Source organism: Setaria italica, chromosome VII (genome assembly GCF_000263155.2).
Source record: "Setaria italica strain Yugu1 chromosome VII, Setaria_italica_v2.0, whole genome shotgun sequence".
In the NCBI taxonomy this organism is placed as follows: domain Eukaryota; kingdom Viridiplantae; phylum Streptophyta; class Magnoliopsida; order Poales; family Poaceae; genus Setaria; species Setaria italica.
This window is the reverse complement of record NC_028456.1, coordinates 30,991,482-31,019,020: the sequence shown is the minus strand read 5'-3', so window position 1 is coordinate 31,019,020 and position 27,539 is coordinate 30,991,482. Positions and strand designations below refer to the sequence as shown.

The 27,539-nt window shown below is 45.1% G+C and overlaps 6 protein-coding genes across 6 annotated transcripts; 4 read left to right on the top strand and 2 right to left on the bottom strand.

Annotated features, from left to right (window-relative positions):
* The first annotated feature begins 368 nt into the window (after positions 1-368).
* On the top strand, positions 369-929 carry LOC101772906. The gene has a single exon (XM_004976896.3). It carries the CDS (start codon positions 481-483, stop codon positions 730-732), a length of 252 nt encoding a protein of 83 aa, XP_004976953.1. The 5' UTR covers positions 369-480; the 3' UTR covers positions 733-929.
* A 2,857-nt stretch (positions 930-3,786) lies between these two features.
* On the top strand, positions 3,787-4,427 carry LOC101772500. The gene has a single exon (XM_004976895.3). The coding sequence runs from the start codon at positions 3,961-3,963 to the stop codon at positions 4,216-4,218; it is 258 nt and encodes an 85-aa protein (XP_004976952.1). The 5' UTR covers positions 3,787-3,960; the 3' UTR covers positions 4,219-4,427.
* A 4,474-nt stretch (positions 4,428-8,901) lies between these two features.
* LOC101772092 lies at positions 8,902-9,656 on the top strand. Its single transcript, XM_004976894.4, has one exon. It carries the CDS (start codon positions 9,167-9,169, stop codon positions 9,461-9,463), a length of 297 nt encoding a protein of 98 aa, XP_004976951.1. The 5' UTR covers positions 8,902-9,166; the 3' UTR covers positions 9,464-9,656.
* Positions 9,657-12,717: 3,061 nt separating this feature from the next.
* LOC101771686 lies at positions 12,718-13,326 on the bottom strand. The gene has a single exon (XM_004976893.4). It carries the CDS (start codon positions 13,141-13,143, stop codon positions 12,877-12,879), a length of 267 nt encoding a protein of 88 aa, XP_004976950.1. The 5' UTR covers positions 13,144-13,326; the 3' UTR covers positions 12,718-12,876.
* Positions 13,327-15,593: 2,267 nt separating this feature from the next.
* On the bottom strand, positions 15,594-20,469 carry LOC101771293 (diacylglycerol kinase 5). The gene is made up of 13 exons (XM_004976892.3): positions 20,281-20,469; positions 19,129-19,351; positions 18,888-19,010; positions 18,673-18,801; positions 18,137-18,222; positions 17,820-17,943; positions 17,634-17,682; positions 17,285-17,367; positions 17,111-17,178; positions 16,823-16,900; positions 16,614-16,701; positions 16,407-16,523; positions 15,594-16,328 (listed from the first exon to the last, which is right to left on the bottom strand). The coding sequence occupies exons 2-13, from the start codon at positions 19,348-19,350 to the stop codon at positions 15,999-16,001; spliced, it is 1,497 nt and encodes a 498-aa protein (XP_004976949.1). The 5' UTR covers position 19,351; positions 20,281-20,469; the 3' UTR covers positions 15,594-15,998.
* A 3,997-nt stretch (positions 20,470-24,466) lies between these two features.
* On the top strand, positions 24,467-27,062 carry LOC101770898 (G-type lectin S-receptor-like serine/threonine-protein kinase At1g11410). The gene is made up of 6 exons (XM_022828665.1): positions 24,467-24,675; positions 25,086-25,285; positions 25,419-25,629; positions 25,740-25,977; positions 26,214-26,364; positions 26,527-27,062. Exons 1-6 carry the CDS (start codon positions 24,624-24,626, stop codon positions 26,821-26,823), a joined length of 1,149 nt encoding a protein of 382 aa, XP_022684400.1. The 5' UTR covers positions 24,467-24,623; the 3' UTR covers positions 26,824-27,062.
* The last annotated feature ends 477 nt before the right edge of the window (positions 27,063-27,539 follow it).

Sequence of the window (27,539 nt, the reverse complement as noted above, 5' to 3'; positions counted from 1 at the left end):
GAATGAAGAAAATCGATCCCAACCAGCAAAGGAGAAGAAGGGAAGAAGTAAAGGACACTGATAAGTGGGACCCATTCACATGGGTATAATGGACTTTACACAGCAAGATCTTCTATTTCCAGAGCTGGATCTATGCATTTTGCCAAACATGTGGACAGCTCTGGTATTTTTTTTGGAGTCGGTGGAGTGGAGCTGCAATGTGGTGGAGTTGGTGGAGTGGAGCTCAAAAATTTGAAGTGGAGTGCTCCCAAACACCCCCTTAATGAGTTTAATTTGGAGGTTGCTCACAAGCGGCCACCTGCTTCGACCTCCCTCCCTCCGGTATATTAACCCACCGCGCCCCCGCTCACCTCGACACAGCATCCGAGCATCACACAATCTTCACTCGCAGGTCACAGCACCACAGCGATCACCAACCGAGCACTCTAGCTAATCATCAGGTCGTGCAAAAGCCCCCGAGAAGAAGAAGAGGAGAAGGACATGGCGGCCGCAGTGAAGGCGTCGTGGATGGTGGCGATGAGCGTGGGCGCGATGGAGGCGCTCAAGGACCAGGCGGGTCTCTGCCGCTGGAACTACGCGCTGCGCTCCATCCACCGGGCCGCCAAGGCCAACGCCCCCAGCTTCGCGCAGGCCAATAAGAAGTTGGCGGCGGCGTCGGAGAGGAGGCGAGCCGACAAGGCAGAGGAGGGGATGAGGACCGTCATGTACCTCAGCTGCTGGGGACCTAATTAATCGTCATGGGTCTTGTTTCTTCAGATTTTGAGCAACCGAGCTTGGCTTGAGACCTGGCTGGTTGCTCCTCTGCCCTGATTGTCAATATGTGACGATGAATCGATGATGATGAAAAGTTCTTCCACTTTAATTCGGCTGTGTACGAGTGATTCTGCTACTACACTATCATGCGAATCTTGAACCTTCAATTTCGTGACTAGTTTTCTGTGTGAATCAATGTGTTAAGACTCTGCTCTTTCACGGCGGCGGGAATTCTTTACACCGTATCTCTCACGCTGATGGGGGTCATGGGCTCATAGCTATGTTCAATTAGGAACCAGGTCGTGTAATTGAATTTAGTTTCCCAGCCTCCCGGATCAGGCCTCCTTCCTATTCTCCTCTCTTCTAGACACACAACTTAATCGTGGCCTCCAAAAGTTTGGGTTAAAACTTTAATGTGGGCTTGTCTTGCAAGGATGGGAAACAGCAGCAGTTGCCACATCAGTTTGGCACTTTCTACTTTGTACTGGACGAGCAGGAGCAGATAGATCCATAGTCCATAACTCAATTAGACAGGGATCACGAAATTAAAAGAGAGAGGGAAATGGTCAAGTAGGATTGCAGGCCTGATACGCCCTGCAGCCCCCGGTTTTCCCCCAAACCGTCTGCCGGCACCCGTAACACGTCAGTTTCACTCCAAGAGCATCTAAACATGTGGTAAATACCAATCTGCACATAAACCCCCTGAGATCTAATGCGTTTAAAAATTGACTGAAGTTCTACTTTAATCACTCACTAAAGAAAAGCGAGAAGTTTCTTTCCACGACTAAAGTTTGGGGCAGATCTCCATGTGTACCGTCCCGTTGCTCTTGCTTGCTGTGACACCACACCTTACGTTTACATAGCTACTCTACTTAGAGTCCGTTTGGACACAAGTGCTAATGGATGAAAGTGCTAAAATTTAGCACCTTTATGCATTAGCCCATCCAAATGGGAGAGTTAATGGGAGGGTGCGTCAAGGCGCGACCTGTCGCGCACACAAACAACCGCGCAACTCCCGTCATCTTCTGACACGTACTCTTTGGCTATCCCGCAACCAATCATGCGCTCGCCCTGTGGGAAGATGGTACGAAGGAAATAGCAAATGTCACTTTCTAGCTACAATATAGCTGACATTATAAGGTGTTTCGATTTATATTTTTTATCATCCGTATTTCTCACTTGAAATGTCCATTTTCAAATCCGTTTGCACCATCGTATTTCTTACAAGGAATCTACGAAATAAGATCTATATTCGATATGTTTTAAAGTATTTTTTATATGACAGATAACTTGTATTAATGTACGTAGCAACTTGTGTACAAACTATATAACAAATTAACAACTTAGATATGAAAATTTAGGTATGAAAATTTATGTACATGCCAAGAGAATATAGATACAATGTAATAGATTTACCTTAAAAAAATATATAGCGACGACGCATCAAACTTATATAAGGCTATGAGCAACATACATGGTATGTTTGCTCGTTAATAGCAAATTTATATAGAGACTATTGTATCAACTTATATATAAAAATGTGTAACAACTTATATGTAGACACCATAAAAATTTATGTAGTATATCTGGTATCAACCTATGTAAATACAATGTGGCAACTTATGTGGGTACTCCATACATATAACAATATCATGTAATAAATATTTCTATAGCAATCTATGTATATATTTGTTGGTTGCATACTTAATACACAACTAGCTACTACACATTCAATATAAGCTGCTAGTGCATAAAAACTATTCCAAAACATATGCATCATGGATCTATTTTTGTAGATCTCATTACATGGAATATAGTGGTGTGATCGGAAGTTAAAACGGACAATCAGAGATGGAATAAATAATAAAATGTGTGGGCCGCGACAGCCCACTACCTTGCAGGGAGGCTGTAGCAGGCCGCACGGGTCGCGCGTGCTTAGCCACTGGTGCGACCTGACATGCGCTAGCTTTTTCTTAAACTTTAGCCCAGCCTAAAAAGGTGCAAAAAGAATTAACTGGTGGGGAGAAGCTAATAGGTACTAATGGTTTGTGAAAAGACCAAAAGGGGAGAGAGAAATGAGGAGGTGAGGAGATAAAGGGGTAAAAATGACATTTCATGAACTTTTGCTCTATCCATCCATTAGTCATATCTCCTTAGTGCTAATGGGTGGAAGTGCTAAACTTTAGATGAGCTAGCAATAGCACCTTACGTACTTTGAAAAATAGCACAATCTGGTACTGCCGTACTGGTACTAATTTAAAAGATTAAAAAAACTTAATTCATCCTGTTTGCACAAATCTTACGTACTTTGAAAAATAGCACAATCTGGTACTGCCGTACTGGTACCAATTTAAAAGATTAAAAAAATCTTAATTCATCCTGTTCCATTCACTGAGCCACGAATCTAAACCTGGAGCTGCCAATCTCTGCATTGTCCCTCGGGATCGGCAAGGTGATGGCGGGTGAGGTCAGTCCCAGCTCATAATATTTATAGGTAGTGTTTATTGTTTATACTACCAAAAATTACACTCTACAGCCTATAACTTATTAGTGTGGGTCCTTAAAATAAATTCATCGTCTCTCCTTCCAACCAATCATATTTATTTCTCATCAATTATGAAGATAACATCTTCTCCCATTGTAAGATTTGGCAATATCTAGCATAATTTCTCGTATTGATATTGGATCTTGTATGAGACCTAGCTTCTTACTCTTCTCGTTCTCTCTCGTTGAATATAGTGCCACGTGTATCCATACGATTAATGCTATGGAAATCGTTCCTAGAGGGTCATGTTTCGGTGATTCATCGCAGCGCAGCTGCGTGGCGCTCCTATCTGCAGCCGCAGCGGCACGCGTCCTCGCCGTCGTGGTCCAGCAGCAAGCCGCAGCAGATACAGCCCCTCTCTCGCCGCGAATAGACAAAAAGGCGAAGGGATGGGCGCGCGCCACTGGCCCCAGGACGAAAGCAAGGTGCGCTGCCAAAATTCTTAATCAACCAGCCACCAGCCCGGAGAGCCCCCGGTATCCTGGAAAACCAACGTCCCCAGCCACCTGTTTCGCCCGCCGCTCCCGGCCCCCTTCGCTATATTAACCCACCAGCCCCGCCTCTCCACTTCAACTTCAACGCAGCAACTCTCTCTGATCACAGCGATCACCAAGCAAGCTCCCTAGTACACCCGAGAAGGAAGAAGACCAGGACTCGAGGAGATGGCCGGAGCGGCGAAGGCGTCGTGGATGGTGGCGATGAGCGTGGGCGCCGTGGAGGCGCTCAAGGACCAGGCGGGCCTCTGCCGCTGGAACTACGCCCTGCGGTCCGTCCACCGGAACGCCAAGTCCAACGTGCGCAGCCTCGCGCAGGCCAAGAAGATGGCCCCGGCGGCAACGGCGGCGGAGAGGAGGCGCGCGGACAAGGCCGAGGAGGGGATGAGGACCGTCATGTACCTCAGCTGCTGGGGGCCGAACTGAGCTCGGCTTTCAGTTTCAGCGGTCGTGTCTCTGATTGGGCTTTCGGCAACCGAGATCGGTTTAAGATCGACTTGGCCGGTTGCCTTGGCGCCTGATTTGTAACATAGTTCTATGATGATGATGAAAAGTTCTGTCGCTCGGTTTCAGTATATGAATGTCTGTGCTACTGTACTGGAACGGAAATAAAATTGCTCTTGAGTTGATGACAAGCTCTCCGTGAATCATTTTGGACTAATTAACATGTTATGAGTTAGGACGGAGCCATGAACCATGGCAAATGACATAAAAATCTGAACTCTCCTGTTGGACCAGATCCCAACTTGGTTCATCAGCAGAGGCCAACTAGCAAAACAAAAACCAAATGCTGTATTCAATTTAATTACGGGACTATCTGGATCTACCCTTGTATTCCTCGGCCAGGCCACGCTAACTGAACATCAACAAGAGGAAGCAGTCTTGATAAAGCTGGGAAGGGACTCGAGGATACACTGTTCTAGTGAATGAACAACGCTGTGTATTGATAAAACTGGAATGTGAGAGGGCTAAATGCTAAGCCAAGAAGGAAAGTGGTCAAAGACCTGGGAGCTGACATGTAACAGCACACTTGACATGTAACAGCACACTGGTCTGTTTGCAGGAAACTAAGGCTGGTTCGGACTAAAATTCCTGTCATATCCGGACTAAAATTCCTGTCATATTGAATGTTTAGATACTAATTAGGAGTATTAAATATACTAATTAGGAGTATTAAATATAGACTAATTACAAAAACCAATTGCACACATGGAGGCTAATTTGCGAGATGAATCTATTAAGCCTAATTAGTCCATGATTTGACAATGTGATGCTATAGTAAACATGTGCTAATGATGGATTAATTAGGCTTAATAGATTCGTCTCGTGAATTAGCCTCCATCTATACAATTGGTTTTATAATTAGTCTATATTTAATACTCCTAATTAGTATCTAAACATTCGATGTGACAGGAATTGTAATCCGAACTAAAGAACCAAACGGGGTCTAAACTGGATGAGTTCACTGATCAAATTGTGACAGAATGCCTGGGAAGCCTCAAATTGTGACAGAATGCCTGGGAAGCCAGTTCTCTCAAGACTATGCCTATTTGCCTGCACAAGACAGTAGAAGGGGAGCTCTAATTGCAGTACATAGAGACTACCACAGAATGAAGCAGTCCTCCTTCAGATATAATACAGTCACAGCCTGCTTGGGAGCAACAACGCCTATGCCATGGTGGGTCATGGTAGTTTATGGACCACAAGATATAATCCAGTCAGGGAGGAAATAGATGCAGTAAAAGAAATCATGGAGGCATTTGGAAGAGCATCAGGGTTGCACATCAACATTGACAAAAGTGTTGCTTACCCAATAAGATGTAACAACATCAATCTCCAAGAGGTCTTGCAGAGTTTGCCATGTGCAGTGAAAAGTTTCACTTGCAAGTACCTGGGGCTACCTTTGAGCTTGAGGCAGCTAAAGAAAGTGGAGGTTCAGCCATTCATTGATTGAGTTGCAGCTAAGCTTCCTGCATGGAAAGGAAAGTTGCTGGACAAAGCTGGAAGGTTGACGCTTGTGAGGTTTGTACTGACTGCAATGCCAATATATTTCCTCACAATCTTTGCATTGAAGAAATAGGCCATCAAAAAAATTGATAAAATTAGACAAAGTTTCTTGTGGAAAGGATCAGAGGAGGCAAATGGTGGGCATTGTCTAGTAAATTGGAAGAAGACAGCACTCCCAAAGGAGCTAGGAGGCTTGGGTATACTGGACCTACAAACCTTTAGCCGAGCTCTTCACTTGAGATGGCTGTGGTAGGAATGGAAGGAACCTGACAGACCTTGGGTTGGGACTACACCTCCATGTGATGAAATTGATAAGCAACTTTTCAAAGCTAGTACAACAATAACAGTTGGGAACGGTAATAAGGCAAGGTTCTGGCAATGTGAATGGGTCAACGGTAGAGCACCAAGAGATATTGCACCAAAGATGTTCAAGTTAGCCTGGAGGAAAAACAAGACAATTAAAGAAGATATTACAGATCACAATTGGACTAGAGGATTATGGAGAATGAGCACAGGAGAAGAGATGGGTGAATTTGTTACCCTTTGGGATTTAGTGTAGAATGTGCAGCTAAATGACAGGGAGGATGACATAGTATGGAAGTGGACTAGCAATGGGTCTTACACATCAAAGTCTGCATAAAGGAACTTATAACACCTTTTACAGTAAGGCGATTTGGCAGGCACACGCTGAAGGCAAGCAAAAATTCTTCACGTGGCTCCTGGTGCAAAGCAAAATCTTGACAGCTGATAAACTGGCAGCAAGAAATTGACCGTGCAATAGTGAATGTGCAATGTGTGATCAAGAGCAAGAGACAGCAGCACACTTGTGCCTGCACTGCAATTACACTAGGCAAGTATGGTTGTTAGTAAGTAACTGGACCAAAGGAATAATCAAGGTGCCTGAGATGGATGAGGTTGACGTGGAGGAATGGTAGAAGAAATCACTGGGGAGGTCACAACAAAAGAAAGAAGATCAGCTGCTGCCATTTTGATGTACTCAGCATAGCACATTTAAGGGGTGTTTGGATCCTTGGGCTAGAGTTTAGCCTGGGTCATATCGGATGTTTGGATGCTAATTAGGAGTATTAAACATAGGCTAATAACAAAAATAATTGCATAAATATGGGTAATTCGCGAGAAGAATCTATTAAGCCTAATTAATCCATAATTAGCACATGTTTACTGTAGCATCACATGTGCTAATCATGGACTAATTAGGCTTAATGGATTCGTCTCGCGAATTAGCCCTCATTTATGCAATTATTTTTATCATTAGCCTATATTTAATACTCCTAATTAGCATCCAAACATCCGATGTGACTTGAGTTAAACTTTAGTCTAAGGATCCAAACACTCCCGTAGAAAGAAAGAAGGAACAGGAGAGTGTCCGAGGCAAGAGCTTGCGCCCAGATCTTCTCATTGATTAAAGAAGATATTAACATGCGACGGAGGGCGTGTGGAAACTCATATGTAGGTTTGAGTAGGTTTGAGTAGCCATTAGTTATCTATGTTATCTTTATTATCGTTGCAAGAGATATTTGATTTATGTAATATTAAACTTACTAAATAAATCGGCGGTGCTCCTGCTTTCTTTAAAAAAAAAATAGAAAGAGTCTCCATTTGGTTCATCAGCAGAGGCCAACTAGCAAGACAAAAAGACCAAGTGATGTTTAGAGCTTGCATGCCTTGCATTTCTCAGTCAGGCCACATTAACTCATAACCCCAAGTTACTCTCGTCGTGATGGTAAGATCGAGAAAGCAGAGCCTTCATTTCAGCCTGTCAGTTTACATTTTCTACAGAAGAACCATAACTCAATTAGGCAGAGAATGATGCAACGAAAAACATGTATTCCCAATTTCCCATTCTAAGATCGAAGAAACAAACTACTAGAATATTTCAGGCACCGCGTCATGAAACGCAATGAGATCCAAAGAAATACAGAAGGAAAAAAGAGAGAGAGAACCCTGGTACCAATAATTCCGGCGTGCTGTATAATTGGGGATCCATGAGGAGCAGCAGCAAATATTTGGTACTTTACGTAGGAGATGCAGGACTCATATGCAACTCGTCCGAGAGCAGATGTCTTCGAGTGGGGTTTCTCGTTTCTGCCGTACGCTCCGCATCAGCGAACGTTGGTTGGAACGAACCAAAGTCCAGGACTCCAAGCCCCTGGTCTCGTGGAAACCATGTCCTCGAGCCCGCTGGTTTCCCCTGCCCGTCTGACCCGTCTCCCGTAGATTGGCTGATTGGGTGTTTTTTTTTCCTAGAGGCTAAATTTTTAGCTCCTATTATATCGGATATTTGATACTAATTAGAAGTATTAAATATAGGTTAGTTATAAAATTAATTACATATATGGAGGCTAATTCGCGAGACGAATCTATTAAACTTAATTAATCTATAATTTAACATTGTAATACTACAATAATCATTTTCTAATGATGGATTAATTAGGCTTAATAGATTCATCTTGCGAATTAGTTCAGGCTTCTGCAATTAGTTTTATAATTAGCTCATATTTAATTTTCCTAATTAGCATCTGAATATTCGATGTGAAAAGTCCTATACTCACGCCCCCCTATTCTAACAGGTACCGTCACCGTGCCCGAGAGCACGTGGTAAAAACCTGCGGTTCACTCGTGCGATTACTCGCAGTCGACTGAGATTCGTGTCGAAGACCGAAAGCGTAGTGGAAAGAATATGGTGGGAATCGATGGATCGGTGAATATCATGTGCGATTCAGTCAAAAATCGATTCGATGAGCTGTAAAATTTGGCACATCTCAACGCGAGCCTACGTGTACAGAGAAAGACTTAACCGCGGTCGACCGTACTGTACTGGAGGTCGAGGCCGACGGCGACGTAACCGCGGCACACGGCCGGGTCCCGGTACCTGACAGAGCTGAGCTGTTGGACACGGCTGGAAAAGCGCGAGCCGCATTCGGATCAAGTGGCCAGCACTCTGACAGGCGACAACTGACAACACAAGCCGCGCCGCATTTTGCCAGCAGCCGCCTGGAGAGAGAGAGGCCGTTAATCCTCGGCGTCCGCGCCGCAACCTCTGCCACGCAATCTCTGCGCTGCGCCTGCACCCGGTTTTCAGGAGCTCCCCCCACTGTTTTCCACGCGCCCAAAACCACGCGCGCGTACGTGTACAGGTGGTACTCGGCAGCGACGATGACGGCACACTCCCAAGTCTCAAGACTCCCGTCCCCGGCCGGCAAAGTTCCGGGGCCGACGAACTCGCCCCCTATAAAACCACCAGCCGCACGGCACCATCTTCCTAACAAATCCCAACAGGAGCCAAGCAGCCGAACGCATCGAGCCACATCGATCCAACACACAGCTGTGAACACTGAACACACGCATGGCGAGCGGGGGCGGCAAGGCGAAGGCGTCGTCGTGGGCGGCGGCGATGAGCGTGGGCACGGTGGAGGCGCTCAAGGACCAGGCGGGGCTCTGCCGCTGGAACTACGCGTTCCGCTCGGCCCAGCAGCGCGCCAGGGGCGCCGTTGCTGGGACTGGCTCCGGCAGCAACGCGCACGCGCTGCCTTCGTCCTCCTCCGGTGGCGCCGCGGCGGCGGCCGCGAGGAGGAAAGCGAGGCAGCAGGAGGAGGAGCTCCGGACTGTCATGTACCTCAGCAACTGGGGACCCAACAACTGACTTTAGTTGATCATAAGCAGTTAGGTTAGATGCTAGCATTAGTACTACTAGTAATGTGTATAGTTTGGTGTGCCAACTGTTCGTGTCGGCGTATGGATGAAGCATCCAAGCTCCAACGTGTATGGATGAGCATGTGTGCAATGCAAAGTTTATCAACACGATGTCCATTTGCGAAGAGCTTAGTGTTGCATAATTTCATCCTCCATGTTTATATTTGGTTGCGTCTATTATTCCTGGCATATGCCAAGAATGATGTTGTTCCATTATTGCTATCCACAACCCCGGTCACATTCTTACAAACCCCCGTTGAATGTTGAAATGAATGAAAAATATGTCATTCGAATAGTAGTACTTGTTCGAAATGAAAAACTCTATTTCAGAAAGCATCAAATCCATTTTTTAGTTGACAACCTGGAATTTGAATTTTCTGGTGCTGATTTTAAGAAATTGGAAGTTCTAAGACAAAATTTGAAACTTCCAATTGAGAAGTTAATTTAGGATCTTGAAAATTGTAAGTCCAATTTGAAAGCTGCTTCTCTGTTTGTTACTAAGTTTTCATGATTAGATTTTTCAAGTTCTTTCAGTTATATCCTGCCAAAAATGGGAAGAACAGTATGGTCTTCAGTTATGCTCACTGGTACAGTGTCAGTGACCGTGTACCACTTTGTCCTAATCCATTTCTCCTAGTAGTCTAGTCAGCTCAAGTCACTCATTGGCCGGAAATTTCACAGGATAACTGAAAAGTCCCCATCTACCCCACCCACCCCATTCCTCTACCCGTGTGCTTCAAACCTGCAAGCGGCAGAAACAAGCAATAGCTTGTTTACTTCACTCCCAACTCCCAACTTTGACACTATGTAAAAAAAAGATTCCCCATCACATCAAACTTGCGGTACATGCATGGAGTAATAAATGTAGACGGAATTAAAAACTAATTGCACAATTTTGTTGTACTTTGCGAGACGAATCTTTTGAGCCTAATTAGTCAATATTTGGATAATAATTCACAAATACAAACGAAACGCTACAGTGTGCTACAGTACTGTAACAGTAATTTGGCATCTCCCAATTTTGCCAACTAAACAAGACCTAGCACACATCACGCCTCCTCAACGTGATAACCCTGAAACTGACAGGCCCCCAACTGAGAGCACCCCATCATCCATGATCCATCTCCCCTAGCAATCCTTCCCCACCCATCACTAGTTGTCCGCACGCACCAAGCACCATTTCGCTTTGTTCTCACTCGGCAAATTGAGCGGCCACTGAAGATCCGGCCGCTGACGAGAGCATCCGTGCCCGTCGTCCTCGAAACCTGCAGGACGCTCCCACATATTCGCGCACACCGGAAAAGAAAATCATGGAGCGAAACCGCGTGCAGAGCCGCCGCTCGTCCATCAGCCTGACGGTTTCGGAACTGAACCGCCATGGCGCCGTGCTCTCTCCCCCTTTGCATATATACAGCCTGCGCGCGCCGTCTTCCATCATCAACACAGTAAAAATTCACTGAATTCGGAATAGCACCTAGTTTCAGAGTTTTGAGCAACTGGCATCGATGAGCCTGAGGTACGCGAGCAGGGTGGTGTTGCGGGCGGCGCAGGCCGTGCGGGCCAGGCAGCCGGCGGCTAGGGCGGTGCCGATGCCTGGCGGCGCTGTGAAGCCTGCGGGGACGGCGGCACCAGCGGCGCAGCGGCCGCAGGGAGGGCAGGTGGTCTCCGGGGCTGGCGGCAGCCGGAGCAGCGTGTCCATGGAGAAGGCGGTCGCGGTGGAGAAGCTGAGGAGGAGGAAGGCGCAGAAGGCCGAGAACGTGATGCACCTCGTGTGCTGGGGACCAAATTAGGCTGCGTTCTTGCTCTCCAGTTTCGTCACCAGTCGGAGCAGAGTCGGAGAGTCGTGTCTGTACAAGATCTGCATATGTGTCACGTGCTTCAGCACAATTTTTGTTGGCACATGATAACTTCAGAGTTGGCGCGCTACCGATTCTCCTCCTCCGCCTTCCTCCTCGCCGCCACGGCGGCGCTCACCCTGCCGCTCCTCGCCATCGACGCCGAAGACGGGGCCGACTGCGCCTTGTCCTTCACGGACCTGCCGATGCTATCGAATAATCGAAGGCGCCGTGTCGTCTCGCGGGCCACCATTGACCCAACGAGAACGAGGGCGCCAGATCGGCGACAAGTGAAATCGGAGCCGGGGAATCTCCCTTTGGACCAGAAGAGGGGAAGAGACGGTGCTAGGGTTTGAAGGGGAAGGGTTGGGCTGGAACTTGCGCTTCCACTGCACGGGATCTGCGGCGGCCATCGGCGCCGGCGGATCGTCAGAGCAGAGCACGAGATGCCGAACGGAGGAGGAAGAGGGCTTTTCTGCGAAATATATATCCAAAGTAGGGGCGTTTCAGAAAACTATTGGATCGCAGTTTTCACAAAACCCCCTAATTTGGATCGCAACTATTAATCGCGATCCAAATAAGGGGGTTTGTGAAAATATTGTCAGGGAGTTTTATGAAAAAGCTCGTTGGCCGGAGTCATGGCGGCCGGCGAGGCCGCGCTGCCGGCGGCGGGACGCCATCCTCGCCGTCCCGAGTCCCAGGCCACCTTACTTAAGAGAACGCGCACACCCGCGTCGCCGGAGCTGACGCGTAGGCTTCATGGGCGCCGCCGTCTCGTCGGCACCGAGCCACCGCCCTCGCCTTGACACCGCCATGGATGATAATTAGGAAGCAACCGGGAGGCGAGCAGCGCGTGCTTCCCTCATCACCATGGCGGCCCTGACGTGCCACCATCGGATCCGTGCCTTAACCTGTTCTGGTGGGGAGGCGTCCCTCCTCGTTGCTGCTCAAGCTGACCTTCAAAATGGACATTCTCACCTCTGACGGGAGAGGAGGCGAACTAAAGAATGAAAGGGGAGGTCTGGAGGTATGTGTACTGCCTTGCTGAACTGAAAGTGGAGAGCACGGGTGACCTGCTTAAGAATCTTTCTCAGATTGCAAATTCAGAGTTCAGAGTTGATGCCAAATTGCAAATTCAGAGTTCAGAACTGATGCCCTGATTCTGTCATTCTAACCATTTACAAGACTAGCTCTTGTCAGTAGAGGATTGCACGGAACCGTCGATCAATATTCACGTACGAACAGAGAACGCCACGCACTGCGGACAGCTCGAGGAAACAAGCAGTCGCAGCAGTGCGTAACCTTGGCAGCACTTTAGAAAACAGATTTGAAAGAGAACGAATAGGTACGCAGACACATCAGAGACATCTTGAGATCAGCAACAGAGCCAGAGCCTTGTTCGAAGAATCAACAGATCGATTTGTGTCCATATATCAGGTCATTTACAATTCCTTCATCTCGAACAGAAACATGCGCAAGCACAACAGTAGTAGGCTAGCAGCAATTACACGCAGATGGTCTGCAAATTCTAGGTGTTGGGACCCCAGACGGAGAGGAACATGACGGTGCGCAGCGCCTGCTCGGCGCGCCGCCGCTTCTCCTCCTCCGCCTTCCTCCTCGCCGCCGCGGCGGCGCTGATCCTGCCCGAGTCCACCCACCCGACCGCCCTGCCGCTCCTCGCCATCGAGGCCGACGAAGAGGCCGACTGCGCCTTGTCCTTGACGGACCTGCCGGTGCTCTCTCGCACCGCCTGCGCCGCCCGCGCGCCCACCCGGCTCATGTACCTCAAGCTCATCGCTTCGCTCTTCTCCTCCTCCCACACGAAATCACCGAACTCTGTGATCTTGGCTTTGTGGATTGACGTGGAGTGCGAAGAGGCGCGGGTCCTTTTATACTGGTGCGTGGAAGGAAGGAGAGGGGAGGACGGCGCCGCCGTTGGGCTGCTTGTCTCTTCCGTTTCTGGTGGACGCGCGCGGCGCGGAACGTGGTTATCTGAAACAGCGGGCGTTCGCTGCGGGAACAGAGCTCTCCAGAAGCCGTCATTTCTCGTCGCTATCGTATCTCCATCCTCGCTCGCATCACGTGTGACGTCGGCCGCGCCGCGTTCTGCCTGGCGTCGTGGCTCTGACAGATTACGTGACTGAAGGTATTTCTGATCGAACACGGTATTAACAGCAACCGCAGCAATAGCATTGAATCAAAACACGCAAAGGTTAAATGGAGATTCTTTCTATTTGGTTTTAAGGGTCACATCTCCAACTTCACCAACTTCAGCAATAGTCCCATAAATAGAGATCTTCCAACAGGACCCTCTAGGAATGGAGGGGGAGGGAGGAATAGTGACCTTCCACAATAGGAAGACAAATAGAGGGTCTGCTGAAATATATTTTTTTACTTGCCCTCTAAATAGGGGGCTGTTTAGAGGGTCTATTGGAGTTGCTGTTAGCTGTAGATTTCTTCCGTTCAAAAGGGAGAAAAATAAACGTGCCCTCTGTTCATGTAGTTTTTTTTTATTTTTGAGTAAATTGCACTTACCATACAAAAATTTGTATGGTTTAGATACAACAAGAAGCAAAATATGCAAATAGATACACAAACTTGTCAAATGTGTGAATACACAATCACATATACATAAAGTAGATGTATTTAGCCACCAGGTGACTTGGAAAGTTTTATGCGCGTAATCCCTATCGTTATCCTTTATCGTAGGTCTTAAGTCTTAAGCATGTGCGCAAGTGAACGGATTGATGAAACGATTAAAGAAAAACTTTGACGATGGGTGACCATATCGGGTGAAACCTGCCTTAATAATGATATACAACAACAATTTTACTGCTTGTAGAAGAGATTGCACTGTGGATTCAAATAAGTTAAATGAATTTCTTTTAGAAGCACAATTATATAGTATATTTGCATCAATATATAAACATAATCCATAATAATTTGATTTACTAAATTCCATAATCCGGCTAGAAGTTTATATGTGCCATACGAGTGCTTGTTCGCACATGCTGGAATATGCATGCAGCCTCGGTTATTTTGTTCACACTAATTGACACATGAACACAACCACTCATCAGCTCTGTAATCTTGTTTACACCTAATCATAAATGTTCACCCACGGAGACATATTCAAATTTGATACAGATGACACGCACCATTCGTAGAGTAAAAAGGTTTGTGTTAAACCCATACTGTGTTCGTTCCCTTAAAAAAATATCCCTACTCTATTCTAATTGCAAGCCACCTGCGCATGCACATCAAGTTCTTGTGATTCGGAAGAGAGAGAAAAAAACAAGGAAAAACAGTAGTATAAAGGAGGGAGCGCCCACCTTGTTCCATAAGATCGAATCAGAAAACAAATGCTAGAGCCAACTTCAATTTGGTGAATGAATCAGAGATTAGGGAACAAGTACCACCTGATCCAGCGATTATGGAAGCAATAATTGACCATCATCATAGTTTTTTCTTAATATTTGCATGATATATTATTCACCAATGTTAAACAAACAAAAGATACACACCTGGATAATTAAGACTTAGATGAGAAGGGGATAATGATAGGTGGTTATGTGCATAAAACTGTCCACATCACTTGACATGGTCGTAAAATACATCTACGTGGAGTACATGTGACCGTATATGCACACATTTAACAAGTTATTGTATGGTGGATGTAATTTACTCTTAATTTTTCTTTGTACATAAACTTCTTTTGTTGCTGTTTCTTTCTTTCTTAAAAAAAAGTTCAGATCCGAAGACTTTGCCCCACATGTTTCCAGTAAAAACAAAGTTAAACGATCACCTGTGCGTGTCACTAGAGGAAATTTTGATGGAGAACCCGTCATAGTCGAAGTTATAGACCTAAATGAAACTTCATTGCTGCTTGACAGGTCTGCTAATGTTTTATTCGTTCATTTATAAGTATATATCATACGTTTTTGGGTACAAATTATTTGGTTAAATCGTATATTTGAAAACGGAGGAAGGATATACAAATAAATGCTGTGAGATTTTACATGAGAATTTTGCAATGTGTTCAAAAGCTTCACGAAACAACGTTGTGAGCAAAAATGGAGATTATATATGTGTACCCTTGAAGGCGCAAAATACTTGAAATTCAACTCCGAAAGTTGGATAAACATGCGTGCCATGTCTGGTTTAACACGGCACAACGAATGCTACCACCGAGGCACTCACGTAATAGCGATTAGTAAATGTTTTGCCTCTTTGGATTTGACGATCTGAATGAAAGGCATCCTTTTCATTACCGCCCCCGTACTCAAGAGTCAAGACCAGCGGATAGCAACAGAACAACCAATTAACATAAAGGAATAGTATAGCCATCTGTCGACAAATGGGAGGCCCCAAATCTGTTGAATTCCTAACCGCTAGATGGAAAGGCAACATCCCTGATTCAATTGCCCATGTACGTCTGTCGATCACCTTCCCACCTCTGTTGAACTTGAAATTTACAGGATAATAGAGAGCAGTATCGCTAACAGCAGTTGTCAACTTCCGGAATCTGAACTTCCCAACGCCAAAAAAGGGTGCAGTATCACTAAGCAGCAGTGAACATTCTGAAATGGCTTCTGAACTTTCCAACCGGGTGCCCAACCCAGCACGAGCAGAGAAGAAGAAGCACGAGCACTAGCTAAGATGAGCTATATCGACCTCGTCAGGGATCTTGAAGGTGGCAGCTGCACCGAACTTCTTCCTCCCGTCCTCCCACTCGTCCTCGTCCTCCAGGCTGTTACTGTCGTCGTCGTCGTGGCTGTGGCACGACGGGGAGGAGGGGTCGTTGACGCTCTTCGACCTGCAGTTTTCAGAGGCCAGCATGGCCACCTGGCGGAGGTGAGAGATCTCCACGACGACGGTGTCATCCTCCTTGGGGAGAGGCTGCTTCCATGGCTCACCGTCGATCCTCATGAACGTGTGCTCGGCCGCTCCTTTGTGGAACTCGAAACGGATTCGGTGGGCCTGCGAGTAAATGCCGTCAGTAATCTTGAATTAGCTGCAGTGTGTACCAGGTGTTGATACAGCAGAGCAGTACTTCACCTGTGCTAGACGGGTTCCATGGCCATTAGGTGCCAGCAAGACGAGCCCGTGCCAGGCATCACGGAAACCAACAACCTCAATAAGGCCATCGTCAACATAAGGTGCCGTCAGGTCTCTCTGCATAATGCCACGAAAACTTATGAATATCTTCCCATAGTAGGTCATCAGCACAACAACAAATTGGTAAAAGGTTTCAAGGAAACTCACGTCTTGTACTTTCCTCGTTCCAGGTGTACCCCAAGGATTCAATCCTCCTGAGAAACTTGGCAAGTTGAGGCAGATAATTGACCGAATGCTGAAGAAGATGGATAACATTTGTCAGTTTTCATCATGGGAAGCAGCATGGATTTCAGAGGTACAAATGAAACATATGCAGTGATACTGCTGACAGTGCAGATGCTATAGAGATTATTTACCTGCGAGGAATTATAAGCTCTTCCCATTGGCGACCAGGTCTTTTCATGATCTTCACCTTCGCAAGTTGTGCAATGTTCCTGAAAGTGGAAGTAGTATAAGTCATACATATGCATCTGATGATCTGAGGTCAAGGTATACAGTGACTCTTAAAGCTGATGGTGCAGTTCAGGAGTTCCATATACAGACAGAACTAGTGTCTCATCCATACTTCGATACTATACTGAACATGCTGGTAGTATAATATAATCAGGATCAGAAGCATTGTAGCTACAATAGTGACAAAGTACCTTGAAGAAGGATGGGTTAGGGAAGCAGCAAACCATCCTTGCTTAAGTCCAAGCTTAGCATATGTACCCTGAATCAAAGAAATGCATTTCAAGAACCATCGAACACCAAGAAGATGGATGGGGATTGGAAATCTGAATAACCAATAAAAAAAGTGAGCTGTCTTGAAAATATACCTGATTTGTTAGCTGGTTTTTGAACTTCTCTGGATTTCTCTTCCTTTCAGAGTGGAATTCATATGATACTTGTGCATCCATTCCTGCAGTATGTTTAAATTATGATGGTCATGGTTATTAACCTTTTCCAATATTCAAATCAGGATACTTAAGGTTTTGCTAGACAAACAGCTTATGATTTTCATCACCGGGACATCACAATTCTCTGATACTTCAAGTTCTGATACATAGTCCTGATTACTAATGGTGAAAGTTTCCGTCTACTGTACCTTAAGTACACCAGCCAACGTTCTTGATGAATAAATTTATGGTGCTTGTCTGGGAACAGAATGAACAGAGGAACTCTTACCCATGCTAAAATAATTCCAGAATCCTCCACGGAATGTATGGTAGCCCTCCTGAAAAAGAAAGTAAAATAAGATGCTGGTATATATATTGGCACTCAGAACTAAAGAGTGACTAACAATGGGTGCTTTTACCTTAAAAATCAAAACAAGTAACACAAAAAAGGTTGCATCTGGAAGATATTTCTTACCACATTGAGAGAGTCAGAGGCTGATACTCGGTGGAATGCATGCAACGAATGCGGAAGATCTAAGGGAGCAATAGGATCGCACGGGCCTTCCTGTGGAACTCGCATCCTCATGATGATATGCCAACTGAAACAGAAAAGTAGCTAATGTGAGTGTTTTCTTCCATACGCTGAAGAGGACATGTACTAATCTTGCTCTGGGATGAGTGGAACAAAAATTGTAGAAGAGCATAAAATACTTCATCAGATGAGATAGATGAAAGAGCTGATCTGGTTTCATGGCAAATAATATCTTTAATTCTTTTCAAGCAAGACAGTACCTATCAATATTCATTTCCCTTGCTTTTTTTACTTGGCCCAGGAATGATTTCACTGCCGCTTGGTCAGTAGCTGGATTCTTTTTTCCCTGCAGTCAAAATAAAATTGAATATTGTTTTCAAAAAGTTAAAAAGTCAAATTAAAATTGAATATTGTTTTCGAAAAGGTAAAACTTGGTATAGAAACATAATGCCCAAAGAACAAGGCCACGGAACAGGCAAAATTGTATAGGAACAAACATTATACTAATTTACTGACAAATCCTCCAAAGTTTCTATACCAAAATGAAAAGTTTCCTTAACAGGCACTGATGCTCAGGCATAGCAGTTTTCTTATAAAGAGTTGCAGTAGGTAGCAGTTTCATAAAAAAATATTTTTTTTATTTCTAACTTTTATGGCTATGTACATAGTGAACAGTCAAACAAGAACTTTAACCAGCATCTTCATTCAAGTGAATTTCCACACACAAAAACATAGAGGTATTTGTCATACATTAGGAAATCTGAATGTTGAAAATAAACAATTGCCATTGACGTACCCATCCAAATGAAAAAGGAAGGTTGTTTCCAGTTCCTAGAGGCACAGTAGCAATAGGTGGTGGATGTGAAAGCTTAAGGTCACTAACTACTCCAAGCAGCCAACTTGCTGTGCCATCACCACCAGCGACCTATTTCAAAGCTCCTTTGTTAATAAAAGGACACATCCAACCAGAAATTCATTTGGATGCAATAAATTTATAAGTAGGTTACTCACGATCAGTCTTAAGTTCTTCTGAATTTGAATAGCAAGGAGGTCACCGTTAGACTTGAGCTTTTCAAAGTTGCTGTATAATCTGTGCAGAACCTTGTCAGGAGCCTCCTCTGAGAGATCGAAAACCTATGAAAATTGAGTGGATCCAACAATGAGAACATGGTTTAAAGTACTATTATAGTATAGTGCAAGGGAAAGCACATTTTTCAGTATTACAGCTTTTCCAAACTGGTAGCCTGTTTACCTGTGCTTCATTGAGAAGTTCACGGTATGTTTTGATCAGACTGCTCCCCAGTTGGCCACCACTTCTAGAGTTGATGAAGACTACCACAGGGCAGGATGGTGCATTATCAACAATGACTTGTTCAGAGTCTGGCTTCAGTATGTAATCTGGGATGTAGTAGTTTGTCAGTGGCCCGCAAGAGCTGTGGTCAGAACCATTAGTGCCATTTCTATGTAGATCCATCCTGCAAAAGCATGTTCACGAGTCAGAATTATTTTTTCTCTTATCCACTTCGCACCATGCAAAGCAGGAGCTGGAGAAGTAGAAAGAAATTACAAGGTGCAGGAAGGTAAAAATGCTCTTAAAACTCATGATTTCACCATGTCCATCCCCATTACTTGTTTACAGAATACCAATCATTCACAAAAAAAAAACATGCTATCACATATTACAGGATTATTGATGCAGTATCTATAATTACAACAAGAAATTTGAGGAACAGGAAATAGTACTAGAATTAAGGAAGGAAATGAACAGTATATTGCATTCAGCCCAACAGGAAGTAGTGTTCAAAATAAGGTAGATATGCAATTCCATGCTACTGCTCTCCCAATTCAGCATCTTCTCAATTCGCACTATACATGTGTGTCACTGCGTGTCTGCCTTTAGTATATGTAACAAGAAACAAAAAGCGGGATAAAGATGAAAAAAGGTTCACAAAAGGCTAGCCTAGAGCGAATAAACAAATCGGAACCTATTGATTCTTTTTCCCAAAAAAGTAATGGTAGAGATATTTCTCAGAAGAATAATTAAGTAAAAAATCGCAAATCACAATGTCAACAGTTTTTCTCGGTAAGACAAAACAATGCCGCAATGTTCCCGCAATGGGGAGAACGAAACTAACGGCAACCGACTGAAATTGCGCGCAAAGAAACAAAAATGGGATTCCCAAGCCCATGGACGGGAACCGTGCTTAATCCATCAGGGTAAGCGGCGAAGAGCGAGCGAGAATCGACCACCGAACGGGGCGCGCGGATCGGGATCTTAGCAGCGGCTAGCAAGATCCTCCCTCCCCGAACACAAGCAACGACATCGCAATTCAGATACAGCAACCAAGAGAAAGAAATCCCCATGGGAAGATAGAGCAGGGGCGGTCGGTTCCATGGATTTTACCTCGAATCTCAAGAATCAGGGCGCCCCGCGTGCTTCGTGTGTTGATTCGGCTACCCGAGGGCGAGGATTCGGCGGGTTTGGGCCTGGATGAGAGGAATATTAATAGGGGAGATGGAGGCGAGGCTATATGTCGCTGACGACGAAGCAGCGGAGAAAGAGAAAAGGACCCCCGTTGGGTTCGAATTGGCTGCGTCGGATGGTGCTCGGCATTATTGTCCAGTCTGCAGCATCCAGTCCATTGGCATGCATCGACGTCACGTGATGGCAGCACCACGCCACCACCTTTGCTTTCTGACTTTTTCCCCACCTTCCTTTGCTTCTGCGTTGGTTGAACCAAACCTTGTAACTGTCTTTTGGCCTGTTTGTTTAAGTTGCTTATGCATAAGTAACTTAAAAATAAGCAAATAAGTTGCTTATGAACCAATCACTCTTGCTTATAGACTTGCTTATAAGTTGCCTATGCATAAGCAAATAAGCAACTTTTGAGTTGCTTATGGTTGCTTATGGGGCACTTTACACCTCCTACCCTCATTCTCTCTCCTCTCTCCCCTTTCTCTCTCCTCTCTCCCGTCACCACTCTAGCGCCGCTTCCGCCCACCGCCGCCGCTGCACTGGCCGCCTCCGCCCGCCGCCGCTCGCACCCGCCGCCGCTCCCGCTCGCGCCCGCCGCCCGCCGCCAGCCACCCGCCGCTCGCGCCCCGCCGCTGCCCGCTTTTTCTGGCGCCAAGGACTAGGAGCTGGGTAATTACTAGGGGTAGAGGGAGATGGGATGGCAGGGGCAAATATGTCAATAGCAATCAGATAAGCAACCCAAACCAAACACCTAGACTTATAAATAAGCAACTACAATAAGCAACTTAAGTTGCTTATAAATAAGCATCAATAACCAAACAGGTCCAAATTTATAGAAAACAACCCTTGTACTTTTTTTAAAAAACGGCCTTGTATTCAAAAAAAACTATCACTAAACAAGTTTATTGGATTGGCTATTAGCCCCAAAAATGGTGTTTGTCTGTTTGGATTGGCTAAAACAGTTTATTGAGTTGTTTTTGTAACAGCATTTAACTTACCAAGTATTCTGTTGAATTATGTTGAGAGCTGAAGATATCGATTGGAGGCATAGCGACACAAGTATTCTGCTCAAGCTCGAGTAGCAGCGCTCTCTAGCAGGAGACCCTGCCACTAGCTGTTGGCAGTGGCACAATGTCCAATCTTTTTTAGATGATGACACAATGTCCAATCTTTTTTTGAGATGAGGACGCAACGTCCAATGTTTCTTTACATGAGGACACACGGTCCAGAGTTATAAAAAATACAAACCCAGATCCACTGTCAGAAGTAGCAGTTGCCACCGACTGTCGATCTACTAGAAGCAAAACGTGAAGAAAAGAAAAGTTGCTCGCGCATGCAGAATTGCAGACGCGGCGACCAAGCAGTCGTTGTCATCGCACGCACAAGACTACAGGATCGAGAGAGCCGCCATGGTAGAATAGTCGATGATGACGGAGGAGGGAGCACCATAACCGGCCGCAACCGCATACATCCAAAAGACAAAAAAAAGGCCCCGCTGATCCATCCAGCGATTCCTTCCTTTCGTCGCTGACCTAAGTGGCATGTGATCAATTTTTTTTTTGTTTGAATAGTGGCATGTGATCTCGATCGCAGAAGCGCTGGTGACGCCAGGACAAGTGGAAGCGTGGTCGGTTGGTGGTGGGCGCGGCCTGCCGCGCACTCGTTGGAACCTGACAAGTGGGCCGCGCCAGAGATTCCAGACGCCGTCGCCGTGCCTGCCCCGTGGTGTGAAACGGGTGGAGTGGACGCGTCCTCTCCTCTGGCGCGTGGAAAGCCGCCAAGGCTTCCGATCGGTTTGTGTCGCCTATAGCTAGCTGGCTGGCTGGTTGTTCTTCGTCTTCGGCTCTGAATTGGGTTTCCGGTCAGTTCCAAGTTCCAACCGGTTTGATCTGGCGACTCGACGCGCCTTTACGAGTACGACGACGAATCGCAGCAGCGCCGTCAGAGTGGGGTGGGTGGCGCGGCGACCGAGACGGCACGCGCACACGGATGCTTTTGCTTAGGCGCGTTAAACTCCGTTGAACTATGAAGGCCCGGAAATCGCGTTTACCAGGCGGAGAAAACGTCGTCCACCTGTTGAACGATTTCTTCAGATCGTTCGAGGACGAAATAGCTACTACGTACATGAGCTCATCATGCCACGGTCTCATCCAAACTTCCAGGTTGACCCGCCAGCACCGCCCCGGAGCCACGGCAAACGAGAACGAGATCCCTTGTGGTTTTGCGCTAGGCAGACGGTAAACCTTGGTTTGATGAAAAATGTAGTAGGTGGATCCACAACTATGTTAGTGAGCACATGGATGAGGGGTAGTATATCTCCACTTGCAATAATAAAGAGATGAGATGTTCATAGAATCGTCACGCGTTCTTCGTTGCTGCACTAGCTATGTGCTCGTAAGAGATAGGGATGGTGATGGATCATTCCGTTTGGATCGTCGAAATAAAATGGATTAGTTGTTTCACATTTGATCCTACGTTTTCAATCAAACACGCAAAGTTTCCTGACCTCTCGCTGTCAGTCTATCAGTTCCCACCCTCTCACAGTTCACTACTGCCACTGACCGCTGCTACTGGGGAACTGGGGAGGGAGCAGTGCACGTGTGTTTTTTTGTTGGTAGGATCCAAGGCTCATAGATACGAATTGAAACTATAAAGTCCAATTAAGCCCATTAGCTATAACTATTGCCTGCACTAGCTGGCTAATTATCCCGTTCTGTTGGAGCCTTAGGTGAACCAGCGTGGGAATGAAAAAAATGTTGGATGAGAATTGTTGAACCAACAGAGAAATGTTGAATCAACATTTTTGAAGAAAAAGATGAACCAACATTTTTCCGACAAAAGTTGAACCAATATTTTTGAAAGAAAAGTTGAACCAATATTTTTCGATAAAGTTCAGCCAACATTTTTTTTAAAGTTGAACATAACATTTTTTTTGGATCTTTCTTCTCCGGCACCAGCGAGCGGTGCGCGCTGTGATGGGACCGTGCTGCAGGGGTGGCGGCGCACGAGGTCGTGACGGTGCAGCGGGGGGTAGGGTGAGGCGACGGCCGACAACGGGAGTGGAGGAGGCTGGGGCGGCGGGAGTGGAGGAGGCTGGAAGTAGGGTGATGTGTGTTAGGGTCTGTGGAATTCAACGGTACGAGTTATTTTGCATGAATCTCAAATGCTGGAAGGTGAGGGAGAAAAAATCTCGCGGAAGATGAATAGGATTTCCGGATCGCATCCTCCCTCGCGAATTCGTTCTCAAAAGCAGATTTACTGGCCCATTATGATCCAAATCGACATAGCAACATGGACATCGGGAACAATTGGGCCCTACGAAAAGCTGGGCCATCCCGCGTCCTTTGTACAATGGGCCAAGAAACCCGTCATCGTGGCCCGGCTTCGTTCGAGGCCTAATCCACACGGGCACTCGCCTCGCCCACGGCCCGCCGGAGACCTAGCCGGCGATGACGAGGGAGGCGGCGGCGCAACACCGAGCGCGAAGACGTGGCCGCCGGCTGGCCACCGCCCGGCCGGAGAAACGGCAAATGAGCCATCGGTAACAAGGTAGCCTATTTCAACCAACCATTTGCACAGAATTATATTTCTCAAAATCTGTTGCATTTAATCTGATCCTCCCCCTGCAGGCATGAAGAGTGAGGAGAATGGATAGTTTGTCGAAATTTGGTGTCTTATCAGCAATGTGTGACCCTGATGGTCCATTATTGCTGCAAGGCATACACATTCCGCGTCTGAATTTTCAGAGTTGGTCATCCAGAGCTGGCCACTGGGGTGATCCCAGCTTTGTTGTTGCTTGATACTGGTTTGTTGTGTCTGTCCCTATCAAAACTCTGTCTTTAACTCTTAACACTACTGTTGACGTTGTTTACAAATAAAATATGGTCTTCTTTACTTCTATAACAAGATACGCGTTCCCCGGTGGCATCGACATATGGTGCCATATCGCAATAGTCAAATTTGATAACATAAACAAGTACAGACTCTTCAGAATTTTCGTCTAAGCCAAGATGTCAAACAAGAGAAATCCTATTCTAATAGCATCATGTTCCACTGCCATCGTCATATGAAACTACTGGTTTTGTTTTTTTAATCATCAGACGACATGATCTAGTTGACTAAGTGCTTCTGTTTACAGGGAGCATTAGCGATTCATTGGCTTGCAAAAGTCACGAAATTTCCTGTTTGACGAGCATTCGTATCCACAGAGCATAAAAGCTTGATCAGTTGAGTGTATTGGTAGTTTGGTACTAGCTTCACAGATTGGCATCATGCATTTCTGCGTGTTTGGTTTCCTGAAGAGGCACATCATCAAGCAAATAGGTATATGATGTTTTCTGCCTTTTTCTTACATGCATCTCGAGTTCTGGACTTTCATTTTTTCTTCAGTCTTCTTCCTTTTCTTTCTTTTTATCTGTTTCTTATGAAGCTCTGTCCAAAATTGACAATGAATCAATAACCTCATTATTTTTGTCAGCTTCTTGAATGAAATTGTATGATAAGATGTTTCCTTTTTGTATCATCATAACTGAGACTTTTCAAATCCTATTGTTGCTCAGATTGTGAAATTTGCAGGTTGATATTTAATATAACCATTTGTATCAGCGTAATTTCCATGGAAGCAGATTTTTAGATGTAACAGTCGTCGTTCAATTTACATGGATAGCTATGTAGTTTTGTTGAATTCTCCAAAAAAAGAGTGTAGGTTTGTTGAACTTTTCACCAAATTGCAGGTGTGCGGAGAATACAAAAACCATTTCAGACTGCTGGAAAAGCTAAATCAACATCAGCTGCAGATGATAACATATATGAAGATGATTCGGTGAAAGGATCAATTCTGAGCTCACCATTAGTTGAGTTCAGCACTGTTTATTCAGCAACGAACAATTTCAGTGACAAGCTTGGCGAAGGTGGATTTGGTTCAGTTTACAAGGTGGAGTGTTGGATAATTCAAATATTTTCTCCAACTGTTGTAATATGGTTGATTGTTTGATTAATTCTCGCCATCTTGGTGATACGATGAAGTAAATAACTGGATAATAGTGGATACATGATGCTATCTCCAGGGAATACTACCAGATGGCCAAGAAATTGCTATTAAGAGGTTATCTAAAAGCTCCGGGCAGGGATTGGAAGAGTTCAAGAATGAGGTGACGGTTCTATCCAAGTTGCAGCACCGGAACTTAGTGAGGCTTTTTGGTTGTTGTATTCATGTAGAAGAGAAGATGATGCTGTATGAATACATGCCCAATAAGAGTCTTGACTCGTTTATTTTCAGTAAGTTTCAGTTTGTTTCTTGCAGCTCTGATTATATATGCATATTTTGCAGAGTAAGCCAGTAACTGATTTTTTCTGTTAACATTTAATACTTTCTATAAATTTATCAGATGAAAGTAAGAGGCCTTTATTAGGTTGGAAATTACGATACAATATAATTCAGGGAATTGGAAGAGGGTTACTGTACCTTCATCAGGATTCCAGGCTGAAAATTATTCATAGGGATCTCAAAGCAAGCAATATTTTACTAGATGATAATTTCAACCCCAAAATATCCGACTTTGGCATGGCTAGAATTTTCGGTGAACACCAGCTTCAAGACCTCACTCGCCGAATCGTTGGAACCTAGTAAGGCTGTTTTTCTCTTTTCTGGGTACAGTATATTTGAACAGGGAGTCCCATGGTATAAATGGAATTGTATTCATCTGCTTCTGTAATGATTGGTTTGGTGTTGCTTATTACTAGTTGCAATTCAACCTTGCAAATCTTACTGCTTTATTCAGATAAAAGACAAACTAGCTCCCCTTCTAGTTGACATTATATCACCTGGCAGAAGTTAATGTGCTAAAATCTGTGAAATGCAGTGGCTACATCTCCCCGGAGTATGCGATGGAGGGTAAATACTCTGAGAAATCTGACGTCTTCAGTTTTGGCGTGTTGATCCTAGAGATTGTGAGCGGCAGGAGGAACAGCTCTTTTGTCGATGAAGAATGGTCAATGAACCTCTTGGGCTATGTAAGATAGCACTGTCTCCTACGCCTTACCTTGCTTCTAGTTAAACTTTTTTTCGCCATCGTGTCTGAGCACGTATTTCATTAAGAGAAAGGCTTCTAGTTAAACTTGCAAATAATCACCAGCTTTTTGCTTTCCATCTCTCATCCACAACTTGTATTCCAGGCATGGACCCTGTGGAAGGAAGGCAGTGTCTCAGAGCTTATTGATCCACTGATGGGCACCACATACACTTATGATGAAGTCTGCAGATGCATTCAGGTGGGTCTCTTGTGTGTTCAGGAGTTACCAGGTGAAAGGCCAACCATGTCCATAGTTCTCAGGATGCTGAGTGGTGATGTCACAATTCCATCTCCAAAGCAAGCTGCATTTTTTGTTGGAAGGGTTCCTCGTCTTGCTGCAGATGACAACTATACTGGATCAGATAATCAACTAACCTACACGGACCTTCAGGGCAGATAGTCTCGCTATTTCAGGCTGCTGAAGTTTCATACCGTATTGTCCATATGGCCTTGCATTGTATCGCTAGATTTGTTGTTTCCCTACTCTTCCTTCATCCTTCCTATTACTAATTAAGTTTGTATTTGTACGAAATACTTAGTCCAAGAGATAGTATTCGGGGTATATTGTGTATTTGGGATTTTTTATTGTATATATATGTGTGAATGTTTTAAATCGTATGAGGTTCTTGTGAACTGGTATCCTGCTGTTTTTGTGTGGATCGAATGTGATGCTTGGGCCTAGTCTGACCAAATGAATTTATCTGTTTTTATCTTTCTCAATAAAAAATACAAAAAAATGAAAAAGAAAGGCGAAGGCCAAACCAGGCACTGGTTTCATCTGTTGGTCTTACTTTCCCTATCTTACTTATCTTTGTATTGTATCTGCATAGTTATATGAATGAGCGAAGTCAAAACATTGGTGCTCGCAAAAATGGTAAAGTTGCATATGCCTTGGATCAGAAGGCATTCAGTACTTGTAGTCAGTAGTCACAGCACAGAGATTGAAAAAAAAAAGAAATACTTTGCGCGTAGACTGTAATTTAGTGGAAGATTGGCCATTGTATGTGGTGAACTCATAATTGGTGTGGTACGACCTGTATTACCTTCTCTGTTCACAAACTTAAATTCGTACAGTCTTCCTCCTTTTCAACTCACTGGATAACCATCAGCAGCTTA